This window comes from Siphateles boraxobius, unplaced genomic scaffold (assembly GCF_051911475.1).
Source record: "Siphateles boraxobius isolate OS27281-9 unplaced genomic scaffold, OSU_SipBor_1 5, whole genome shotgun sequence".
NCBI lineage: Eukaryota > Metazoa > Chordata > Actinopteri > Cypriniformes > Leuciscidae > Siphateles > Siphateles boraxobius.
The window spans coordinates 18746123-18771036 of record NW_027509141.1 but is presented as its reverse complement, the minus strand read 5'-3'; the positions used below and the strand labels follow the sequence as shown (position 1 = coordinate 18771036).

General features: G+C 40.4%; 1 protein-coding gene across 3 annotated transcripts in view; it reads right to left on the bottom strand.

Annotated features, from left to right (window-relative positions):
- The window catches only part of LOC143711515 (uncharacterized), a 232757-nt gene that overhangs the window by 135258 nt on the left and 72585 nt on the right, over positions 1 to 24914 (bottom strand). For 2 of the 3 annotated variants that reach the window (XM_077203077.1, XM_077203076.1), the window contains exons 6-8: positions 21575 to 21710; positions 16676 to 16741; positions 8672 to 8795 (exon numbers count right to left, since the gene is read on the bottom strand). In XM_077203077.1, the coding sequence (XP_077059192.1) occupies positions 8672 to 8795; positions 16676 to 16741; positions 21575 to 21710 (326 nt within the window). The remainder of the gene's footprint in view (positions 1 to 8671; positions 8796 to 16675; positions 16742 to 21574; positions 21711 to 24914) is intronic. The other variant, XM_077203078.1, reaches the window with a different exon arrangement.

The window sequence follows — 24914 nt, the reverse complement described above, 5'->3', positions numbered from 1 at the left end:
TTAGGAAGAAAACAAATAAAAAGCTTTTATGTAACTCAAATATTAGATCTTTTTTTCCACAAATATGCCTATTTTATTTATTTTTTAACAATTATTCCATAATATAATGAGGGCCCAGTTCTGGTACGTTCGGTACGTTCGGGGTGCTGTGCTGTCCTGCGTGGCCTCAGCAGGCCCCAGGACAGCAGGCATTGACTGACAATCAGCTATGTGCTCATGGAGAGAGAGAACTTTCAAGCAGAACATAGTCAAACTAACCATGCAAGTTCATCACATCTTCTTCATCCAACAGAGAGAAAAAAACGTTTGCAACTTCAACGTTTGACACTTTGACACACATCAAAGGCCATGCAAGTATACAGTAAATTTAATGAGGTGCTCTTAAAATAATAAGCTGATGGTTCTTTTCATGTTCATTGATTCTTTTCTGTAGCTTCATTTCATTTCCGGTTTCATTCGGTCATTTACCATCTACCCATGTATGTGTAATTGTTTGTATGTTAGTTATGTGTTTGTGATTTTGTTAAAGAGCCCCTATTATGCTATTTTAGAGTTTCCTAATGTTGTTTTGGAGTCTCCTACAACAGGTTTTAATGCATCAAAGGTCAAAAAAATGTTTCATGTTCTCATAATATACATTTGCACATCACCACATTTTCAATGATTCTCAAACGACTCGTCAGATGAATTGATCTTTCTAAATCCCTCCTTTCTGCAAGCTACTCTGCTCTGATTGGCCAGACAGCTCAGTCTGTTGTGATTGGTCTACCGTGTACAGCCGTACAGCGTGCGCGTCGAAAATAAAACTGCCATTGCCATACCAACTGTCCTGAGGCTTCCTACAACGTAAACTAAACACAGTAACGAACAATGACGTTAATTTTACCATATCAATCTGAGCGCGAGTCCGATGATGAAACATTGGAAGAACTAGTTAATCAACCCGAAACTGCATCGCAAGGACGACTCGAGCAGGACGTTTCTCAGTGATACACTACTCAGTTTGAGGTACATTATGAGATTTTGCAACTGTAATTCCTCCCCATCAGCATTAACAAGTGCATGTCTATCAACAAACAGATTATTTTACTTGTACTAATTTATTTACCGAGTATTTTTCTAATTTATTGGGGTGAACATGTGGAAACTGTATCAATAACAGTGCATACATTAGCCAAGCTCTAGCGTGAATGACTGACGTCATTAACATAAACGTTGGTAAAACAAATCTTGCTCCGTGCTTAATCTTTCCTCAAAGTAGTGAGAATGACAGACAATCTGCGTTAATAGACACAGTTTTAGGTAATAGTGGCCCACAACTGATTAGCAGAAGTATTTCAGTAAGACAGTAATAACGTGAGTCAACCAGTTAGCAGGAGACCTACACAATATAAAACTCAAAACGAAGTATTTTGAACACCATCTTTCAAGAGCAAACGGTTTGCAAATCATGCATTGAACTCCAAGATTTGAGAAGCAGTCGTCAGTAAAATAAAGGAAACACAGCAAAAGTGTAGGATTATACTGCTGTGATATTGTGGTAAAGATGAATTTTAACCACTGATTCTTAACATGTTCGTCCTTGGGCAGAGAAAAAAACTGGCTTTACCTTCACATTGTTGTAGAGCACAGCGTCTTCTCAACATGATGATATCCAGTATCCACAGGGATCAGCTGCAGTGTTTGAGGTTCAAGTTTCCCCTAGTGTCTGGGTGCGCAATCAGTGGGCGGGCAATATCCTAATGTTCAGTCTTGACATCACAATGAAACAGCTTATGACTTGTTTGAAAAACGATTCATTTCATTGACTCAGAGTTGACTCTTACTTTTGAAAGACAATAACTTTATATACGGTGCACTTTCAGATTTAAAACTTTGCAGGATGTTTTCATTCACTTAGAGCTATGTTACAAACTACATGAAAGGTAATTCTCAAAAATCCATAATGGGGCACTTTAATAAAACTTGTGCACAATATGTATTTGGTTCTGATCATCTGCTTACAACAAAGTTTATTTTACGATCTTGATCCTGTTACATGCTCTAAGTGCTGTACATGCTAAAAAATAATAATTTTTCTGTGGCCATGAAAGATACTCTTTTCTTAGAATAAATGAATAATCAAAAGAGTTCGTTGGACGAACTGATTAATAGTGTCACGATGTGGGTTTGTGTCCTGTCATATTCTTTGGTTCCCTGTCTTGTTCATTAGTTTTCCCAGGTGTTTCTGATTTTCCCACGCCCCCTTGTTATCCTGTTAGCTTGTTTGTCCCTGATTATTCAAGCCCTGTGTTTCTGCCCTGTCTTTGTGAGTTGTTATATGTTTCAGGATTAACGTGAGTGTTGGTTTCCCAGTGTTAAGATTCTTGTTCCGCGTTCTGAGTTTCTGTTTGAGTTTATTTAAATAAAGCGTGTAAACTGCGTTTGGATCCAGCCTCCTATCTGCCTTCACCGCACTGCGTTACAGAACAACTCACCGCAAAATGGAACCAGCAGTTGCTTCAGCAGTCTCTCCCATAGTCGTCAGCAACCGGGCCCTGAGAGAATATCTCTCGGTAATGTTTCAAGTGAACCAGTCCGTCCAAAGCTATGCTAAGGACTTCCTCTCCATTTGCCATCTCGGAACGCTCGATGAAATCCAGCTCATAGGCCTGTTTCGGAACGGGCTGGATTACCGGATTGCTCGATGGATGCCGAGCAACATTACCGATTGGACTCTGGACCGGTACATTGCTGAGGCTTGCTTCGTGGACTATTCCATAGCCACGTTCCCGTCCTATCCGGCCGAGCCAGCTCCTCACTGCAGTCTTACCAAACCCGCGACTCACGTATGCCCACTCGGGCCCGTATTCCGCACTGGTCCTGTTGGATTTGCCAATCCGGAGACCGCGGAGGTTCCGCCGGCCGAGCCAAGTGAGTCAAGTGCTGCCGAGTCAAGTGAGTCAAGTGCCGCCGAGTCAAGTGCCGCCGAGCCAGGTGCCGCCGAGCCAAGTGAGTCAAGTGCCGCCGAGCCAAGTGAGTCAAGTGCCGCCGAGCCAAGTGAGTCAAGTGCCACCGAGTCTACCGAGTCAAGTGAGTCAACTGCCGAGTCAAGTGCCACCGAGTCAAGTGAGTCAAGTCCCGAGTCAAGTGAGTCAAGTCCCGAGTCAAGTGAGTCAAGTCCCGAGTCAAGTGAGTCAAGTCCCGAGTCAAGTGAGTCAAGTCCCGAGTCAAGTGAGTCAAGTCCCGAGTCAAGTGAGTCAAGTGCCGTGTCAAGTGAGTCAACTGCCGAGTCAAGTACCGCCGAATCAAGTGAGTCAAGTGCCGCCGATTCAAGTGAGTCAAGTGCCGCCGAGTCAAGTGCCGCCGAGTCAAGTGAGTCAAGTGCCGCCAAGTCAAGTGAGTCGAGTTCCAAGTCAAGTGAGTCGAGTTCCAAGTCAAGTGAGTCGAGTTCCAAGTCAAGTGAGTCGAGTTCCAAGTCAAGTGAGTCAAGTTCCAAGTCAAGTGAGTCAAGTGAGTCAAGGTCCAAGTCAAGTGAGTCAAGTTCCAAGTCAAGTGAATCCAGCCAAGTGAAAGTTTCAAGCCAAGTGAAGCGCCGTCGCAGGAGGAGGAGGACTCGTTTTGCTCGCCAGGCTCCGGAGGGCGTTCCCAGATGCCTCGCCCTGCCGGCCCCGCCTCTGCGCCTCGCCCTGCCGGCCCCGCCTCTGCGCCTCGCCCTGCCGGCCCCGCCTCTGCGCCTCGCCCTGCCTGCGCCCTTCAAGCTCCGGGAGGGCTTTCCTGAACCCGTGGATTTCCCCAAGTATTTTTTGGGGGGGGGGGCCAAGGGTCCGGTGAGGAGACCATGAGGGCTGCGCCGCCATGGTCGTCTGCAGGGGCTTCACCTCCATGGCCGCCATCACGTCCTGCTCCGCCCTGGCCTTCACCTCGTCCTGCTCCGCCCTGGCCTTCGCCTCGTCCTGCTTCGCCCTGGCCTTCGGTCCAGTCTGGTCCGCCCACGCTCTGCGGCCCAGGCCCGCCTTGCCTAGGTCCAGGTCCCGATCCCCTGCATGGGCCTGGCCCCCCATCCCTCCCCCAAGACCGCCCTCCTGGACTTTTGTTTGTTTTATTGGGCTTCAGGAGCCGCCCTTAAGAGGGGGGTTATGTCACGATGTGGGTTTGTGTCCTGTCATGTTCTTTGGTTCCCTGTCTTGTTCATTAGTTTTCCCAGGTGTTTCTGATTTTCCCACGCCCCCTTGTTATCCTGTTAGCTCGTTTGTCCCTGATTATTTAAGCCCTGTGTTTCTGCCCTGTCTTTGTGAGTTGTTATATGTTTCAGGATTAACGTGAGTGTTGGTTTCCCAGTGTTAAGATTCTTGTTCCGCGTTCTGAGTTTCTGTTTGAGTTTATTTAAATAAAGCGTGTAAACTGCGTTTGGATCCAGCCTCCTATCTGCCTTCACCGCACCGCGTTACAAATAGATTGTAATATGAATTTAGCTACATCAAGTTAATCCAATTAACTGACCCAAATATTCATAATTAATCATAACAAGTTATGACTTATTATTAATATTTCCCCTTTGAGCTAAATTGTTACAGTTGTTAATATGGAAGTTTGTGATATATATATATATATATATATATATATATATATATATATATATATATATATATATATATGGAATTTCTGATTTTGTTGTTATAAATTATGTCATGTAAATGTTCAAAACTCATCTCCTAATTATTTTTTTACTACTCAGCTGTGCCACAACAAACTAGACTAGGTCAATATTTAACAGCCCTTCAGAAGCAAACACTGTTTCCATTTGCAGGAGATGGAAGCAGGAGTTACTGTAGTAAAACGTATCATGTCTGAGTGTGTGCGACAATCTTTAAGGCGTCTCAACCAAATGATCATTAGGGAGAGTGAAGGTCGAGTGTCAGTGGAGTGTGATAGCCCGACAGACTCACAAAGCCCTGCAATGCCACATGCTTTTAGCTTTATTTCCAAATGCCCATGACACGAACGTTGACGCAAAGAATCAGTGACCTGAAAAAGGCAGAGCCTGTGCAAAATCCGCCATCCCTTCCCAGCACTCTTTATGTCAGAAACCCCACCACAGAGGCAAACTGATTAGAGGTAATGGCTATATCCCATCAGCCAACACAAGCCGGCAAAATGCCATGTGCGAGAGTGCCACAGAGCCCTGGCCTACAAACCAGTGGACTTTTCTTCAGCTTTTTGTTGTGATGATGATGCTGATATATATTATAGGCTACATATAATGAAGATCTTCCACAAAGAGATGTAGCGAGACCAAACTGATGATGGTAAAAGCACCCTACAGCTAAAATATGTAATGCTGTCCCAATACTGATTCTAGTCTAGCACTATGAATCATTTTAACAACAATTGTTCGTTCGCCAGCCAGGAATTGTCTTCCAGATGAAATATTTCATGGGCCCATTTGAAAGGCGTGCCATATGCATCCTTAATGAATCTATATTTCAGGTTACGATTCTCTCTCAGGAGTTAAAGGAGGTTGGTCCAACATTAACAATAAATCCTCAGCTAGTGGCAATTAGGGAACAGCATCTGACATCCTCCAGCGTACTGCCCACAATCCCAACACACGCACGCTACACCTGTTCTTAATTACTGCCGGTCTGCTTTTTAACTTTTATTCATATTGCAATGGAAACTTGGCACACACTTTCTAAAACTATTTAACATCACTGCTGACCCCCACAGAAAGGAACCATGGGAAATCTTAATAGTCAAGGCCATAGGGTCAAAATTCGACTGATTAACTTCCATGGTTAGCCCTTGCTGGCAGAGGTTGTCATTACATATCGGCTCAGATAATTGGCTCCAGGACATAATGCCAAGGAAGCATATGGGTTAATGAGAAACAAAAGTATTCATGATAAAGAAAAAGACAAATATTTAAAAAATCTGCCAAGTTCTTAGAAATGTACTCTTTGTATTCATGTTGGTTTCATATGGTTTTGAAAAACAAACACCATTTTCATGAAAAGTTAAAAATTAAATGTCATGTGGTGTAACCTTTTACAAAAAAAACAAACAAACTTGCATTCAAATGTGAATGTGCACATTTTAACTGTTCATTTCTCGTGAAGTGATGTATCGATGTATATATGCAGTTAGCAGTGTGCTTTGAACAGAACATGTATGCTCCTTTCGGATTGAAATCTCACTTATGATAGCGAAAAACCCTGTGAAGTCCACTTCACTGGGCACTAAAGGTCAAATTGAACCTTTGAACTGATAAGAGATACATATAAAATGAGGAGAGCAGGGGTGTATGAGGAATGGGATGTAGAATAAGTTGACGTAGTTGTAAAGTTACTTATAGTCAGTAGAATATCTGTTGGGGTACCATCAAAATAAAGTTCTAGCAGATATCAACTAATTCTCTAATGAGAGTTAGTTGACATGTAGTTGCAAATTTACTAATAATTTGTAGAATTTCTGAAGTAGACCTTCAAAATAAAGTGTTACCTAATATATTGATAAGAAAGTCGACTGGTGTGGTCATTCTTTCATTCAAACTGAACTCTAGTCACTGCATGCAGAAATTACAAATATTTATTTTTGAATACATTAATAAATCCAGGAAAAAGAAAAATGAGTGTCAATGTATCAAAGATGGCAACATGCAGGTCACATACTGTGCTGTACATCCACCAGCTAGGCAATTACCATCGAGATTCCCAACAGTATGCCCAAACTGGTCACATAATGAAGCCAAAACAAATTCTGTCATTCCAACACTATGGAGCATTTGAACAGATAGGCCAATATTCGGCTATCAAACATCACTGGCCAATGGCATAATTCAGCCACACCCCACAATTAGCATGCAATCAACCCCTCCACATAAGAGACGTGATCGTTCCTGGCCTCATTTGAGCAGAAGGAGAGCAATAACCTGCTACTTTATAGTAAAGCGTTAATTTACACCCACTTTAACTGGAGATCTGGTGGAGGGCATTTCATGGATCACTGTAGCATTGGGAGTGTCATGAAAATATGTCGCCCGCTGTTAAACGTAAGAGCCAGTCACAGATGATATCTCATCAGGGGCTCTTCTGCTGCGTCTAGGTGTCATGATTCACAGCGTGATGCAGGAGGGGCCGTCCACGCACCATAAAACACTAACTCATAAATGATAACCGCCCAAATTATAGATAAGCATGGACATTTCAAACAGGGATAATACATCAGCAAGTGTGATTGATGGGCTGGAATTTGACCACTGATGAGACAGGCTTGAGAATTACTGTCAGCTAGCTTACTGCCCCAGAGCCTGGGGGCAGTCGTGGCACTTGATGAATGGCTTGCTGTGATTATACAAAGCATTGCAGTGTAGCACCAGCCTGGCAGCATAGCTTAAAGAGTAAAAGGAGGAGTTTAAGGTGAATTTGACCCAAATGAGATCCCCACGGACCAATTGCAGTAAAACTGTAAAAGGTTCTCTGAAAATCAGAAGTAGCAATCTGTTTGGCTGCATGGAAATGATAATCCAACAAATGATTTTGCACTCTTATATTATACAGTACATCTATACCATCAGATGAGCATCAGTACAAGAGTGCTTATGTGTGTGATTTAGAGTTGTCAAAAAGAACTGACTTCAGTACCAAGTCGGTACTGAAATTTCAAAAATGTGACGCTTTGAGCGCTGTTAAGTGGAATCGTAAACACCTCCGTTGTGCGTCAAGATCAAGTGTTACTCTTCTGGTGTAAATCGATGCGCACGGCCGTCTGCCGGAAGCTAGTTATTTTAGTCAATAAAGTTTTAAATATGGATATTTTCTTTTAAACGAACGCTTCGCTTCACTTCAGAAGACCTTTATTAACCCCCGCAGATCCGTGTTGAGCACTTTAATCATGAATAGATGCGCTTTAATGGACTTCCAAAGTCAAACTGCCATTCACTCTCATTATCAAGCTTGGAAGAACCAGGACATTTTTAATATAACTCCAATTGTACTCGTCTGAAAGAAGAATGACATATACACCTAGGATGGCTTCAGGGTGAGTAAATCATGGGCTAATGTTTATTTTTGGGTGAACTATCCCTTTAAGGACAACACATCCCTGGTGGAAAACTCTCAAGACATTGCACTGAAAAGGTAAAACCATCTCAGAATTAAAAATTATACATATAGTAATAAACATATACGAGATTGGCATGGTTTATTTCAGTTAGCATAATAGCTGGTTTGATTTGCATTGAGAGATGATTTTATTGAAAGTACCCCATGCCAATCTCTAGGTTTGGTGAAGGGTGTGTGATGATGTGAGGCTATTTTAATTCCAAAGGCCAAGGGAACTTTATCAGGATGCATAGTTCCCTGGATCCTTGAAATAACTGGCCTTTAAAAAAAAATCTGCCTGTCTCTATGGGAATTTAACATTGGGGTGTCCTGACTTATGCCCCCTGTATTTTAAGGAGGAACATTTATTTATATATGATACATTATTCATTCGCAAAGAAAATTGGTGGTAATTAAGGTATTAAGATCAATTTCCAAAAGATGATTTTTTGTATTCCTCTTTTTAGTCCACTTTAGCATGGGTGTATTCTCTTATGCTAAGCACTGTATATCATAAGTTGTTTAGTATTCGTAGCACAAGAAAGCTAAATAAAAGGCTAAAAAAATCAATTTATGAATATTCAACTTACTGTAATAACCAGCAGGATTCCTTTGAGGAGCGTCAGCAGTGACGTGATGGGCTGAATGATGACCTGGGCCAGGATGATACCCAATGAGAGAATCCATGTAAATGCAGGGATCACGTAGACATGACTGCAGAAGAAAAATCAGGCAAACAGTCATCTCGTCCCCCATTGTTTTAAATTACAGCTTCAGTAACTCCAAATAATACGAAACACCACCTCTCAAAAATTACAGACTGCAGTTAGAGGAAATGACAACAGCACAATACAATTGTAAGACAAGTATCCTATACAATTTCCCTACAAAACATAGACTTAGCCTTTCTAAATCACTTCCGGAGAAAACATTTCTCCTCTCTAAAGAAAACAACAGGGGGCAGGTAATTGTTTTGAAGTGTCTGTCTCTATCTGATGAGAGTGTTGTCTGATCCAGTATCCCACAATACAGTGAGCTTCACAAATGCGTCTATTATTCTTTCATTGCAAAAATATGCTTAGAAGACTAACACTGCCAAGAAACATATTCATGATCACAAAGGGAACTCAAGGACATGGGACAGGAACTCAAATGCAAGACTACAGTGTTTCTTAAAGGGATAGTTCACCCCAAAGAAGAATCAGAAAGGACTAGATAGAAAGATTGGCTTTGATAGGCTCAAAGATTGATAGAAAGGCAGGCAGATTGATAGATATTCCACTTTAGACACTCAACTAACCATAAGTATGTAAGTAGACTGTTCGGGTTAGTAAAATAAGCTGAAGTAGTTGCAAAGTTACTTATAATCAGTAGAATGTCTGTTGGGGGACCATCAAAATAAAGTGTTACCATATAGATACAGTTTTACATAACCATTCCATTTTTTTGCTGCCAAAAATGATTACATGTCCTTTTTATTTCCCCATTTCATCAAAATCTTCCCAGCATGCTTTCATATGATAAAATCTCAATTGTTTCATCAATATAATCTTAAATCTACAGTAGGGTTTTGGGACATATCCAGTTGCATAATACCTTCCCAGCTTCCATAATAGAATACATTTGTATAAGGTTAAACACATTCTTTGCTATGAGATGGGATAACTATGGCGCCAAGGGCCTCAGCTACTTTATTAAGAATTTTGAGAGTTTTGCAACAGTCATCTTATAATATTATTATCTATGTTTGTGGACAGAGGTCAAATTCTATTGTCCTAAAGCAAAGCAAACTTATTTATGAACTCAATTCAGTAAGACCACCATTTCCCACAGATAAATATGGGTTTTATAATGGATTAAGAGAACTGTGAATACTCTACGAGGGCTGAAATAACCTATTGATTTGTCCTTGCAGGATCACTTTACACACTCTCTCTCTCTCTCTCTCTCTCTCTCTCTCTCTCTCTCTCTCTCTCTCTCTCTCTCTCTCTCTCTCTCTCTCTCTCTCTCTCTCTCTCTTCTCTCTCTCTCTCTCTCTCTCTCTCTCTCCCCTTGGTCACATGCATCTGGCTATGATGTGTTCTTAATGAAGCATTCAGCCATCGATGTGGTGCTGGCCGCCTTGAGTGGATAATTTTCAGGTTAAGTATTTACTGGGGTGTGGCAAAATAAATTACTTTTGTGGGAATAAGTGCAACTACACAGAAATTCTGCAGTAGACACAAAAATCTGTTTTCTGCTGATCACCATAAATTCTAATACTCAATCTTATACGCTTACATATATTTTCAAATCTCTGAATTATTGTTAGACATTAAAAAATTAATTTAAACAGAACAGGTGATTACTGAAACAATATACTACAAAAAATATCCATATTCACAATTTAATCTTATTGTTAATATAATATAACCCAAAAAAATTTTTTTTTATATTTTTTCATATAAGATGTAAAAATCACCCAATATTAGAGCTGTTTATTTGCATGAAATAAAGACCTGAAAGAACTACAAATTGTATGAAATAGCACTGAAATAACCATGGATGCACAGATGTTCATTAAATGTACAGGCATTCATATATATATCTAATGTCTGAGGTATTTTAGGTATCTATGATCTGAGGTAAAACGCTCAGAGAACTAAACACAATCAGACATGCCAATCAGTCAGAACTTCAATTTACTCTATTGACAAGTCGTAGACTTGAGTTCGGTCCGCAAGACGAATTCACATCAGAAAAAAACAATAAATTGTATCCAACTGCACATACATTTCTAATGCTTCTGACATATTGATATTGCCCTCTGATATTTAAGATTCTAGGCTTTTACCTTTTCTGGCTGACCGAGTCCATTTTCATCAGTCAGTCACCTTTGCGGCCCATACTGTAGTTTTCTTAATACCACAAAAAGAGGATCGAATGAATAATCGATAAACTTCATTTCTGCATTCTCTGAAGTTTTGAGAACTTCATTAGCACGTTTGATAGGGTGGATTTGGCATTGAGCTGCCCCTTAAAGATTGTGGGAATGGCTTCTAATTATGGTATGAGTCTTAAAGCTGCTGAGGGAAGAAAAAGACAGACAAAAAGTGATGCAGAAAGAAAAAATGATGCAGAAAGAAAGCAAGAATGAAAAATACAGAATGACAGTATCCTGCCCCAGATGGGAGTACTAACAGCACACATTTGTCTGTGACATCCCACTCCCTGCAGTGGAGACGCCCACCATACCATCCCGACATCATGAGCCAAAACAAAACAGAATGAGTATATTATGATTCTCTGCACAATGAGACTCCTTTTGATGCTCTAAAATAAAGCTGCTCCATCACCCTAAACAAAAACTTGAGAGCTATCTGACATTCAAATTTTATTATAATGCAATTTTATGTAGTTGATGAGACCCTATATGATCTAAGCAAAATCCTTTACTCACTCTATGATATTCAAAACCTATGACTAAAGGAGATGTCCCTGCTGCTCTTTTCAATAAAAGTGACTGGTGACCAATGGCTTTCAAACTTTGAAAACAAAAAGCATAATTAAATTTGTGTTTGACTTTTTTTCAAGTCTTTGAAAGAAAGAAAGAAAGAAAGAAAGAAAGAAAGAAAGAAAGAAATGTAAATCATTATTCACTGATAATCTACAATTTGTTTGCACATTAAAATATGGCACGTCATTTATGCAATGTCAATGGTTACACGGCACATGAGAACCAATCAAAATGCACCACATTTGCATATGGCAGACTGAGGAAGGTACGTGAAAAAAAAAAGAGCTTTCATGAACCATCTAATGTACTCATCAAACTAAGATTTTTTTTCACTTTATTGCCAGTATAAATTATGGTCCCAAGAGTCCTTTCAAAAGTTCATCTAAAGCATGAAGACTGTAAAGGCATCATTTATATCCTGATGATCATCTTTCTCAAAGCACCAATATGTAATTAATTTAACTTTAAACACTGTAATTCATTATGTATGTGTGGGAGAATTGAATGTACAAGGTTTAGAAATATATAAGATAAATTGACTTCATTCCTCACATAAAGCACTGAATGATAAACAATTTTCCTACTGAATTTGTCTCAAGTGTTGTTGTTTTTTTTAAGACTGTGGTGTGATTTAATTAAAATGAAAAACTGTCCAGTTAAGAGGTTCAAATAGCTCAAGGGCAAAGAATACAGCAGCAGTGGCTTGAATCCAAGGATCATTTATGTATAGAAAAGTTATGACTAGGATGGATGGTCTGTATCTCATAAATACTTGTTTACAGCATAGTTTTTAATGATTAATTTTAATGATATTCTCATTATTTTCTTAAAGTTTACTAATCATACATTTTATCCATTAATTTATTGTTTTTCCTGTGGTCCACTTACAATGTAATAACATTTTTATTGTTCAAAATGCAATCATAATTTTTCAAGACCATTATCTGACCTTTAGAAATAATCCAGGGATTTGAAAATGAATTGTTTTTCTATCTTTGGTTCAGTGTAGGAAGTTTTGAATTTGATTAAGCCAATTTCATTTTTCTTTCTACACCTTTTTAAATTGAAAATCGAATTTATATTTCACAAAAGATAAAGGCATCAGAAGCAAAACTTACTGAAAAGAAAAACAGCCACATTTGAACAGGTTGTACTTATGAACATCTTTTAATTTAATTATGACACCGTATGCTGCGTTTGGAGAGGATCCTGTGTCTGCTTATGCAATTTTTCATGTTTATTTCCAGTTCTAAAACTGAATACTAATGTGCACAAAAGGTTTCTAAAATATTTTTCATCACTCAGTGAATGAGTCATTTGTATTAATGCAACAATAACAAAAGGACAGGGGCTTCATACATTGTTTAACTTTAGGAATATCTTACTGTACCACTCTCTGTAAAATAAATAAATAAAAATAATAAAAATAAATGCAGCTATAGCTCATATCCCCCTTTCTCATGCACCCAGTACATATTGTCCCTTCGTCACTATCATTTACTAAAAATGCAAAAGTATTTCAACACATTCAACAACAACTAATAAGCAGTGCAGCAACAAAACTGCAAAATGCCAATAAAACGGTTATCAGGGCTACGTGATAAGTAACTACTTTTATTTTAGAATCTTAATCATCATAACATGAGAAGTGTAACATTTTTGGTTTCGTTTTCATTATTTTCCCTGTTCCAATTTGCCTGAGTTCTGTTAGCTAATTAGTTTCCATGGTTCATTAGTTCCTCACCTGTTCTTAGTTCTGTTGATTACTCTTTGTGTATTTAAGTCTCGTTTGTATTTACGTAGTTGTGTTTGTCTGTGATATCTCCTGAGAGTTATATTTTTTAATAAAGTGTTTATTTGAATCTCCTGCGGGTTTTTAGATCTGGCGTGCCTCAGATGGCTCGCTTTATGTCTTTTACTACACCAGCCTTAGTGAGCAATCAAAGGCACTCCTGCCTGGTGATGGTCCTCAGGGGAATTTTGTGCATTTGTGGAGTGGGTGCTGGTGAACAATGGATTGGCATTCACCATTCTGCCCCACAGAGGAGGACATCACCAGCCCCAATCCGGATCCAGAGACCAGCCAGCCGCCTATGCCAGAGGTGACCACAAACACGGAGCCTGAGCATGAAGCGATGCCAACGCCAGAGACAGCGGCTGAGCCTATTATCGCCTGTCTGACCAGGTGCATTGAGCTGGAAACATTGTCCATTCCAGTGGGTGTGATAGTGGAGCATGAGGGAATGGAATGGAGTGCCACCACCACTGCACTGGCCTGGTCTCTGGGAAATATTATGATGATTTGGAAAATTATATTCCCTGTAATCTCCCGTCCCCTATGGTCCTGTCCAGCTCCAAGTCTCCTGCGTATCCAATGATCTTACCCAACCACCCTCTCCTACCTCCTCAAACAAAGACAATCAGTCCTTTGGCACAACTCTGTTGGCTCCCTTCAGTCCCCCTCGGCTCCTCTTCAGTTGGATTTAACCAGCAACATGGATCCGGCTCGGGTATACCAGTCTCCAGCTCAGCATTGGCACGAGGATCCCCTGTTTCCGTCTCGGGCCACTGAGTCTGTCACTCCACCACGGCCCTGTCAACCAGTCAACCGTGGCTCGTCCCGCTCAGGGCCACCTGGGGCCATCATCCTCACTGCTCCACCGAGCTCCCTCATAACTGGTCAGTCATGACTCTGTCTGTGCCACGGACTTCCTGGCCTTCAGCTGTGCTTCGTCCCTCCATTCCAATGGCTTCATCAGGCTCCACCTTCCATCCGGCTCCACCTTTGTCTTCAGTCATATTGGCTCCTGCCTTCTTCTCCTCCAACTATCATTGCCACCCTGGTTTCTCCCATGATAATCTACTCTTCTTTCCAACCCTTGGCCAGCCCCTCATCCTCTTTCAAACCCCCCTCCCTCCTCATTTTGACTTGTTGCAGTTTACATTTACATTTATTTTCAACTTTTATTAAAATTTGCCATCCACCACCAGCATTTTTGATAATTTTCACAAATTTGTCATGGCACCCAGAAAATTCAGTTGTATGAATATCTGGACATACAATATAATAAAAGAAAGAAGTTAGCCTCAGCTTAAAAAATACACAAATAAATAAATAAATAAAATGTTTTATTTTAGCTTATTTCTTTTTTTAATCATCACTTTAATGTGGGCAAGTTTGATAAAATAAAAAAAAAGCAAAATTTAGCAAAAAGCTGAAAAAAGGCTACGTCTGGAGTGCATTAACACACCCAAAGCTATACAGTCCTACAGCTCGTCCTGGTTCGACATTTCATTCTGTAACATTAGGCAGTTTTGATTTTTTATGCTGTTGAATGTTGATAATCACATTATTTTACATATGCATAAGCTTACATATGCTGTCGCTTGTTTCTGTTTTTTCTTCACGTTTTTTTTTTACAGGAGATTCAGTACTCTTTCAGAAAATGTGTCATAGAGGCCCTACAGTATAACAGTGAAAAGACGGAAAGCCGAAGATTTCTGTCTATGGCAGAGAAGCATTGTCTCAAGAAATGACAGACATTTCCCTCATTTCCCCAGCAGGGAAAAAGTTGTCATGATAAAAGTGATGGTAAAGACATTTATAATGTTGCAAAATATTTCTATTTAAGATAAATGCTCTTCCTTATCCATCAAATAACATTAATAAAAATAATATTAGAATGATATCTGAAGGATCATGTGACACTGAAAACTGGAGTAACGAGTAAGCTGAAAAATGCACCTTTACTGTTTTCACTGTAAATGTTAAAATGCAGCCTTGGTGAGCATTCGAGACTTTCTAAAACATAAAAAATATTACGGACCCCAAACCTTTGAACTGTAGTGTACATCCAATCTAATCTACATGGAATAAAACCTCTGTAGTACTTGTATAAACTGTAAAACCAGTCAATTTTACAGAACAGAAAATCCTGTCACTTTAGATGTGAAACTCAATATCAAAACAATGACAAACAAGTGTTGAGTTGTTCGCTCCATATTGCTTCATAAAAAAATTTAATTGGAATAATCTGTGGCGCTAGGTGTGGTATGTAGTTGGTAATGCTAGGTATGGTAAGGTAGGTATGTAGTTTCCTGCTGAGTCCAACACACACACACACACACACACACACACACACACACACACACACACACACACACACACACACACACACACACACACACACACACACACACACACACACACACACACACACACACACACGCTAGACAGAGCCATGCTGCTTACACGGGCCACCTGGTCATTTGGGTGCCAAAATAAATATGTAACGGGTTTTATCCAACAATTTTCAAGATGTGAGAAAAAGTTATTTTTTTTCTCACACAATACATCACAGAGAAGAAAATTTGTGCTTGTGTTTTTGCTGAGGAAAAGCATTAGGAGATCAAACACCTCACAGGCACAGTATAATGAGAACATTTCCAGCCCTTCATTTATAAACATTACTCAAACTGAGTCCATGATTTGACTGACAAGCAGAGAATATAAAATATGGGTTTGAAATTGAACATCTAGAGAATAAACAATATGATTGACTTGGTGTCTTTCTTTGAGATAACCTACGAATAAAGAAATAGGTTACACTTTATTTCGATAGTCCACTTTAGAGATTCCACTAACTATAAGTAACTTTTCAACTACATGTCAACTAACTCTCATTAGAGTATTAGTAGACTGTCAGTAGACTGTTAGGTTATGGTTAGGTGTTAGGGTTCAGGTTAGGAGAATAAGTTGACTTGTAGTTGCCAAGTTATTTATAGTCAGTAGAATGTCTGTTGGGGGACCAACAAGATAAAGTGTTAGCAAATATTAAGCAGACAGTCTACTAACACTCTAATGACAGTTAGCTGACATGTAGCTAGAAAGTAACTTATAGTTAGTAGAATCTCTGAAGTGGACTATCGAAATAAAGTTTTACCAAGAAATAAAGGCCCTATTGTTTAAAGAAAGTATAAATCAAAGAAAAGCATGTGCATTTATTTAATCTGACTGAACAAAAACAGTTCTTGTGTGCAAGCCTGCTCTTAACATTAATTAATGTTACATTAAAGATTGCACCCTAAGGCAGCTCACCTGGTATGAAAAAGTTCAGCGTAGGCCTCACTTCCCGCCAGGACGTAACTGATTCCGATGGACACACTGTTGAAGAGAAGACACAGTTCTTTATCTGCACTCATTAAAATAATTACAGTTCATATTAATGAGGAGCTGTCAAGGACGAATCAAACAGGATCTTCCATTGCTCCAAATCAAAGTTGGACAAAGACAGATATTTAATCTTCATAAGGGTCATTGTTCATTGTACTTTTGACTATTGAAACTTATGAAACAAAATTCAAACTTCTTCATCACATTCTGGAAAAAAGATCAACCTTAAAGTGAATTTTGGTATAATTTGTGATGGTTTGGATATTTGATACTGTGTGTGATGGTCATTAAGTTGTCCACTTTTTTGAAGAAAAGTTAGATTAGCCTTGCTAAAATAAAAGAAAAAATAAACTAAAAATTTGATTAGTGGAGAAATTTAAGTCTCAAGATACACAACCAAAATACCAAAAATAATACATTTGGGCAAAATGAGGAAAAGGTCATTAAAGAGACATTTTTTACTAGAATGACAGCAAGCTATGTATTTATTTGTTTATTTATTTAAAGCAAGCTCTCCTAATTTAATCACAAATTAAAAATGTGACTTTTCAGAATCTTTCAGTTTTGCATTTTGGCACCAATGTATAATATTGAATGTTAAATGTTGAGTCAGTCAGTCTAAAAATGTAGCTGTCTGTGTGAAATTACTACAGAAGGAAACAGATAGGGAAATATAAAACTTGACTAGCACCATAGTACTGGACAATCCTGTGTGGATCTGTGCTCCTTGACTGGTAAGAGAACGCAATTTGTCATGGAAGCACATTGATCAAGGGCTAAGCCTCTTGAACACAATGAGGAGAGAATCGATTAGATGTGTGTTAGCCAAACCTGTCTAAATGCAGATAACAAGGCTTTTTGCCATTCAGTTGCATGACTGAGCATGCAGAGCATTGCAACAAATGATGCCGTGTTAAGCGTCGAAGGCATTTCTCAGTAATGATCACTGATGCCCTTAGTGCTCTTTCCCAGTAAAAATCCCAACAAAACTCATGCATTTTGGATTCTTTATTTAGTTTGGCAATACCCCTAACAATTACATAGAGGACACAGTTAAAGTGGTCACAATGCCAATGGGGGCAGAACAAATCAATTTTGCTTGAAAATCTATCAAACAAATTGATTTATGCTTGTTAAAAATACTTAAGCGTCTTTCAAAAGTACCCCAAAACTTTAGATTTTTACTAAAGTAAAGAAAAAGATGAAAAACAAGTGGGGGGAGAGCTAATTTACATCTAACATCTGGTAATTAATAACGACCCATTTAAAGACAGACAGATGGGCGGCCATATTGGCGACTAGAACCAAAAGTTGTCAACCATTATTCGATTATTCTGCACCATTATTCCAAAGGTGAAATGTTAAAACTGTTGTTCGGGGCAGTGCTGCTGACATTTCACATATAAATAACACCGCATTTTATGGCGGCCCAGAGAGCATAACATGGATTTAAAACCTTCCTTAATGCTCATATCCAGTGAGGATGTTTGTGCATGTACCTCCTCAGCGGAGAGCAGCTTTTAACTACTTTCTCAGTCCCAACGACTTCATTAACCTTTTTTGTTGATCAAAAACTGAATGATGCTCTCCTCAGACTAATTGAAGGGGTTCAGTGACATTTTAGCGGAGCGCGTTTGTGATACATTTATGAGAGTGTTCTTCACAGCATTTTTTTATAGCGAACCCTGAAATGAACACAAATATCTGAGGATGACCGAGGTCATGTGGCACTGGCTGGTAGTTCTTTTTTTTCACCAAAAAGACTGTGAAAGACTGTAAAAGTGTAACATAATTGGGTAACATATAATAATCCCTTATTATACTTTCTGTTGTTGTTTGCAAGCCTTTTATGGGAACATCTATTATTGCCTCTGGTAAAAAATGATAATGATGGAAAAACAGGAAGGCAATGAGAAAGACAGAATGATGAAGATCAAGACCTTATTAAGAGTATATAGTGACTGAATTAATAAACAAGCCTTATTATTTTTATATTTATTCATATGATTATCCCTGAAAATCAATATATTTTGCTGCATCTTCTACATCTATTATAGTAAGAGGAATGTTTATTTATATGTAATATTTATATGTGATACTTTTTATACTGTACTCTTTTATTTTATTTGATGATTTTATGGATTTATTTGAATATATCCTACAAAATCTTATGCAAAAACATTTATTCAAAGCTTTTTTTTCCTTTTACTAATAAAGAGCACAGACAATAAATAGGGAAAATACATGCTGCTCCTTTACCTCAAGCAGCATCTCTATGAGTTAATGATCTTGTCTGTTTACCTCAGGGCACTCTTAAATAAAAAGAGCTTTTGACTCGGAGCCAGCTCACCATTTACGTGAGCTCACAAGGCCAACATCATGTTACAACAAAATTTAAGAGGCCAACAAAAGTATAATAAGTTTACAGTTCATGGCAAATTACAACCCATAGTATCAAAGCTCTACATTAAATGTATGAATGCTGTCCAGTGTTTCAAGGCTATAAGATGTCAAAACACTGGACCTCTATACCAGTGTTTCCCAAACTTTTTTCAGTCGAGGCACCCTTTGAAAATTTAAAAAAAATTGTGGCACCCTACACTAGTGTTGTCACGATACTACTTTGATACTATACCTTGAAATGTATTGATTTTCAATACCACAGGGAATAACTGCCGTATATAGGCCTACTGTCATATAGATATTTTTTAATATTATCAATTTTTTTGTCCATCCATTTAAAGTCTAGGAAATCATTAATTTCTTCTGCAGAGATGACTTTACATGATGACATATTTAATTAAGGCTTTTATTCATAATTCAGCAAAACATTGCTCAATTACCATTGCAAATCTTACCTAAATGTTTGCTCACTCAGTGTAGGCCTATTTGTGTTTTTATATTGGGATAATTTAGTTATAATTGCACAAGATAGCTTGTTTTTAATATATTTTATAATGTAATAATTTCACAGTTAATCTCCAAATTAATGTATAAACAACATAAAGACAGTATATTTTAAATAATTGTTTAATGGCATCTTTTTATGAATGAAGCCCAGTATCACTGATACCAATACTGCTACTGATGTCAGGAAATACACAGAAATTGAATAAAGTTATCAAACACTTTACAGTCTTCACTGCATAAATAATAAATTAAATATAGATGAATCCTTATTAAAGCTACAAGCGTTCTTTAGTCAAGAGCAGTGAGTAATTTTCTCTGTTACCTGTTCTTTGATTCTGTTGTCACTGCTGCACTTGTTTATCTCACACGCGTCCCATCTTCTCACAACTCTAATTTAAGATTTTAACTAATTTAAGACTGCTCTCATGACGATACTCAACAAAACGGACATTTTGTCATAACTTTGTGTTATTATTCGTTCAAGCACGAAAGAGCAGTCGATTCTGGCACGCGATGCGCGTCGTCCTGTGTCAGCAGGACATTCACAGACAGCGCGTTCTCTTTTGTCTTTTCGCGGTTGCATGGTTTAAAAGCATTTGCATGAATAAGAACGTGATTATATAATGTAAGGCTAGCCAAAGGATGACAGAAAAAAACGGATGCTGCGTTAATTGTGTTTAAATCTTTTTTAACGCGTAAAACTGAAAAACATTAATCGCACACGTTACCGTTGACAGCAGCACGGACATAACCGATGTGTTTGTGAATATGCGGCAAGACGGACGTTGTGACAATGTTTCGTGTGTATTTGACCGTAAGCGCAACAAGCCATGAAAAAGAGGCAGCTTTATGTGTGGACGCTGGGAATGAAGCACGAGAATGAAATCATGAGGAACCCCCGCAATTCAACGAACGCGGAAAACTTATGAGTTGCATTTTTTATTATAAATTTGTGTGCATTATTTGTTGTTATTAGACGCTTCCGACGATGCGAGATTGATGATACATTTATTATTATTTTTATTACACATTTTAGCAATTTAAAAATGTTTAATGGAGTTTTTACACGGCACCCCTGCTCTCGCCAGAAGGCACCCCAGGGTGCCGCGGCACCCCGTTTGGGAAACGCTGCTCTATACAGCCCGATGGCATCCAACCATGAATGACTCATCATTGCATCACTGAAAATAATGCTTAAAGGGGAACATTAAATGAGAGTGGCTAGAGTTTATACCCAATTTGGCAAAGCGCAGAAACTGTATAGCACACAGCTAAAAGGGTATTTTAGTTTAGTATTTAGGGTGCAAATTAAGCAGCTTTCCAGTATTAAACAGGACAAACAGAGTCAGCATCGCATTCAATTAAAATGACAACTTCAATTTCTACTATAAAGCAGTGTATAAATGTTTTTACTCGCATCTGACCTCGACAGACTGAACAGAAGAAAGATTTTCACATCAAGAAAGATTTCCGGAGAAGTTTTTCACATCAAAGGAGGCGGAGCTTCAGAGCCACACCTACCTATTACGTAAATGTCATGGACCAATGGTAGATGTTTGAAGTTCAAAAATGTTTACCAACTGGAGCAACCTTTCGGAAAGTTCGCTTTGACAAGCTGTTTTGAACTCCTGAAACAAATACCAAATTAACTTTTGCCATGATTTTGTTTAAAATGACCTCACACAAAGTTCGTTCTACGCTTGAAGTATATGGTTGCCTTAAGGTAACAAATGCAGGTTACCACTTTTTACAGTGTAGTAAAACTGTTCTTCGAACATTGTCTTTCTGGTGAAACTTGTTAAGCAGCTTTACCAAAAGCATTTTATGCAGAGATTAGCATCCAAAACGACAACATATGCTGAAGATTAGCTATGTTTTTCAGCCCTCAAAAAGATATGAATGAAAGAGACTCACAACTGAAAGAGCAGAACAAAGTTGAAGGCCCGGCTGGTGTGCTTGCCCAGGAACAGAACTCCTAGCATGTGCAGATTTGGTTGGAGGTCCTCATCTTGCCTCCGTGCTGTGATGTCCCTCTGCAGAAGACCTGCATCTACAAAGAAAACAAGCATCCATTTCAGAGACAACCATAGACAGAGGAAACAACAGCATAATTTCAGTTAGCATGAAACAGTTACTGTCCTGATATGTCAGCAGATACATAAAAGTCAAGACATAGCTATATATAGGAGACAGAGAAACATATTATATCATCTTATATGCTATGTACACTACCGGTAAAAAGATTGATATTGGAAATTTTTTTTTTTTTAAGTTTTATGCTCACCAAGTCAGCATTTATTATTTATAAATTAAAAAAAAAAACATGGTAAAAACAGTAATATGATAAAATATAATTTAAAATAATTGTTTTCTATTTTAATATATTTTAAAATATAATTTATTCCTGTGATGGCAAAGCTGAATTTTCAGCAGCCTTCAGTGTCACACGATCCTTCCGAAATAATTCTCATATGCTGATTTGGTGCTCAAGAAACATTTATTTTTATTATCAATGATAATAAACAATTATGCTACTTAATATGTTTGTGAAAATCAGTAATCTTTTTTTTCAGGAATCTTTGATGAATGATTTTTAAAAAAAAAATAGAAATTGTTACATTATAATTGTCTTTAATGCATCCTTAATGAATAAAAGTAAACATGTATTTTTTTATTTATTTTTTTACTAAACCCAAACTTCTTTTTGACAAATCAGTCATTTCAGATTACAGGATAGAGCATTTTATATAATTTTCTAGTGAAAGGGTAGGTGTTGTTCCCTTTTGTTGTCACTCCGAGTTACGTCGGATGACGACGAATGGGGTTTCGCTTAGAAAGCCTATCAACTTCGAGTATTACAAAACGAGCCAATGGCAAAGAAATGCCATGGGTCTGCGGAATTTGCATAGCAGATCTCCGCCCCACCTCGTGGGTATAAAAGGAGGACGCCGGCAACATGCAGATATGTTTTCGCTTCGGAGCCAAGTTAATTCTTCACTCCACAAGCCATCTCTGAACTGTCAGCTTCTTACAGACGAGCGAGATTCTCTGGTGTTGATGTGACGGCGATCTCCGGGCGAGTGTGCGCTTCCTGCTTATCTGTGCAGTGGTTTGCCAGTGAGTGTGTTTCTCCCCGGGCGCTTCAACACTTTCAGAGTTTCTTTTCTCTCACAAAAGAGCTCGCACGCGGCACGTCTTTTTAAAGACGGCTCGCCCGTGCATTTCTGGTGGCGGTTGACTCATTTCCAATTTTGATGAGCACATTCTCTGTACTGCGTGCCTGGGCTTGATTACGCTAGAGCAGCGTTTGTGGATGACTCACGTTCTCCCCGCGGGAACGTGACCATCATGTCTTTACGGTCGAGACTCAATGATATCGTTTGAGAGAGAGTCCCCTCATCCACACCCCAATCTAACACTCTCCACGTGAGGTGCTACTTCGGCTGGTGCCAGGGTGACCTGAGGGTGTTGGTGTGGAACAAGGCGCCGACTATCCGTCCGTGCCCCACACCCCCCCTCATTGACGCAACCCGTGAATGATCACGTGACGCCCTCGGGCCCGTCTTCGGACCCCCCGCGGGTTTCCTTTGACGTTCCAGAATCGGATCTGTTGTCCATCGCAGCATCACAGGGCGGGCAAGAATCTTCAGGAAGTGAAGATTTGACAGTGCTGCCACTTTCGGGTGTCCATATGGAATTTGTCGAGTCAGATCCTGAGATGACGGCCATGCTTTCCCGGGCCGCTGCGAGCATCGGACTAGGGTGGAACCCTCCACCCTGTCCTGAGCGCTCGCTGCTGTACGATTGGTTTTGTGGTGGCCGCTGACTCTCGCCGCCGTCTAAACTCAATACCTTTCTTCCCGGATGTGCATCAGGAGATCTCGAAATCCTCGAAGACCCCCATGTCTTCCAGCGATCCCTCGTTGATCTCCTCCGCCCTTCCTTCACATGGCCGCTGCTCATGGGTACACTGGGGCCCCCGCGGTTGAATGCTCTGTTGTGATACTAAAATAACTGTGTCCTGAGAGTGCTTCTTCTCGGCGCGATCCTAAGCACCCGTCCGAAGCCTGTAGTTTTTCGTCTACACTTATGGCGAAATCCTATAGCGCCCAGGACAGGCAGCCGCCTCACTGCATGCCATGGCCATTCTGCTGGTCTTCCTGGCCCAGGTGTTCATGGACATGCAGGAGGGCAGGACTGACCCAGGGCTTCTTCATTGAGCTGCGCGCTGCCACTGACCTTGCTCCCCGAGCGTCGAAAGTGGCCGCACGCTCCCTGGGTCAGGTGATGTACACCATTCAAGCCTGTGGCTTAACCTGTCCGATGTGCAGGATGTCTGGCAGTCCTGTCTGCCCGACACCCTCATATCCCAGGTCAACCCTTCGGCGGTGCGGTTCAGGGCTGTTCTCAACCGCCCATGAGCAGACTGAGGCATATTCTGCCCCGACGGCCCCGCCGTCCGCTCAGATCCCTCAGTCTGCCCACCGCCGAAGGTGCCCCCCCCGGCTTCCACCCCGCCCGTTCACCCGGGCTGGCTCTGGAGGCCGCAGGGGGACGCCACAGCCCTCTCCTGCCCCACCCCCCGCTAAACGCCGGGCCAAGCGGCGCCTTTGAGACGTGCTGCGCAGGGATGATGGTCACTTCTCAGGAGATGTTAGCAGGACCACTCCTTCCCCCGTTGGAGGGCTGCGGGAGAATCCTTTGTTTTCCACTCCCTGCTGCTCACCCCCAGGTGGGCAGCACCCTAATGTGGTTAAAGCAAGAAGTGACATGTTCATCCCCGAGCACACAGAGTTCTCGGACGACACGGTGCGCCGCCCCCTATCCCTGCACCCCTCGTCTGCCTCTGTCCCAGAACCGGTTGACAGTGCGCGCCGTCCCCGGACCGTGCCGCTCTCATCCGCCTCTGTCGCCAGCCCCTTGGCAGAGCAGATCCCCGTGGAACGTTCATCCTTCCCTGGTCTCCTCTGTCAGGGCGCGGTTAATGACTGTGCCCCCACACCGGGCCGCTATGCCGTCCACGTCTGGGCCAGTCATTCCGCCTTGCTGCACCACCGGTGGGAAGTCTGTGGTTCGTATGACCCCGCTGGTACATTTCTTGGGAGCCTGGCTAGAGCTTCCCCACCTGTTCCGCTGGGTCGCGCAGACGATCAGGCTTGGTACGCGATTCAGTTCGCGCGGTCTCCTCCCCGCTTCAGGGGAGTCCGCTCCACTCTGGTCGGTGGCAACGCCCCTATCATGAGAGCAGAGATCG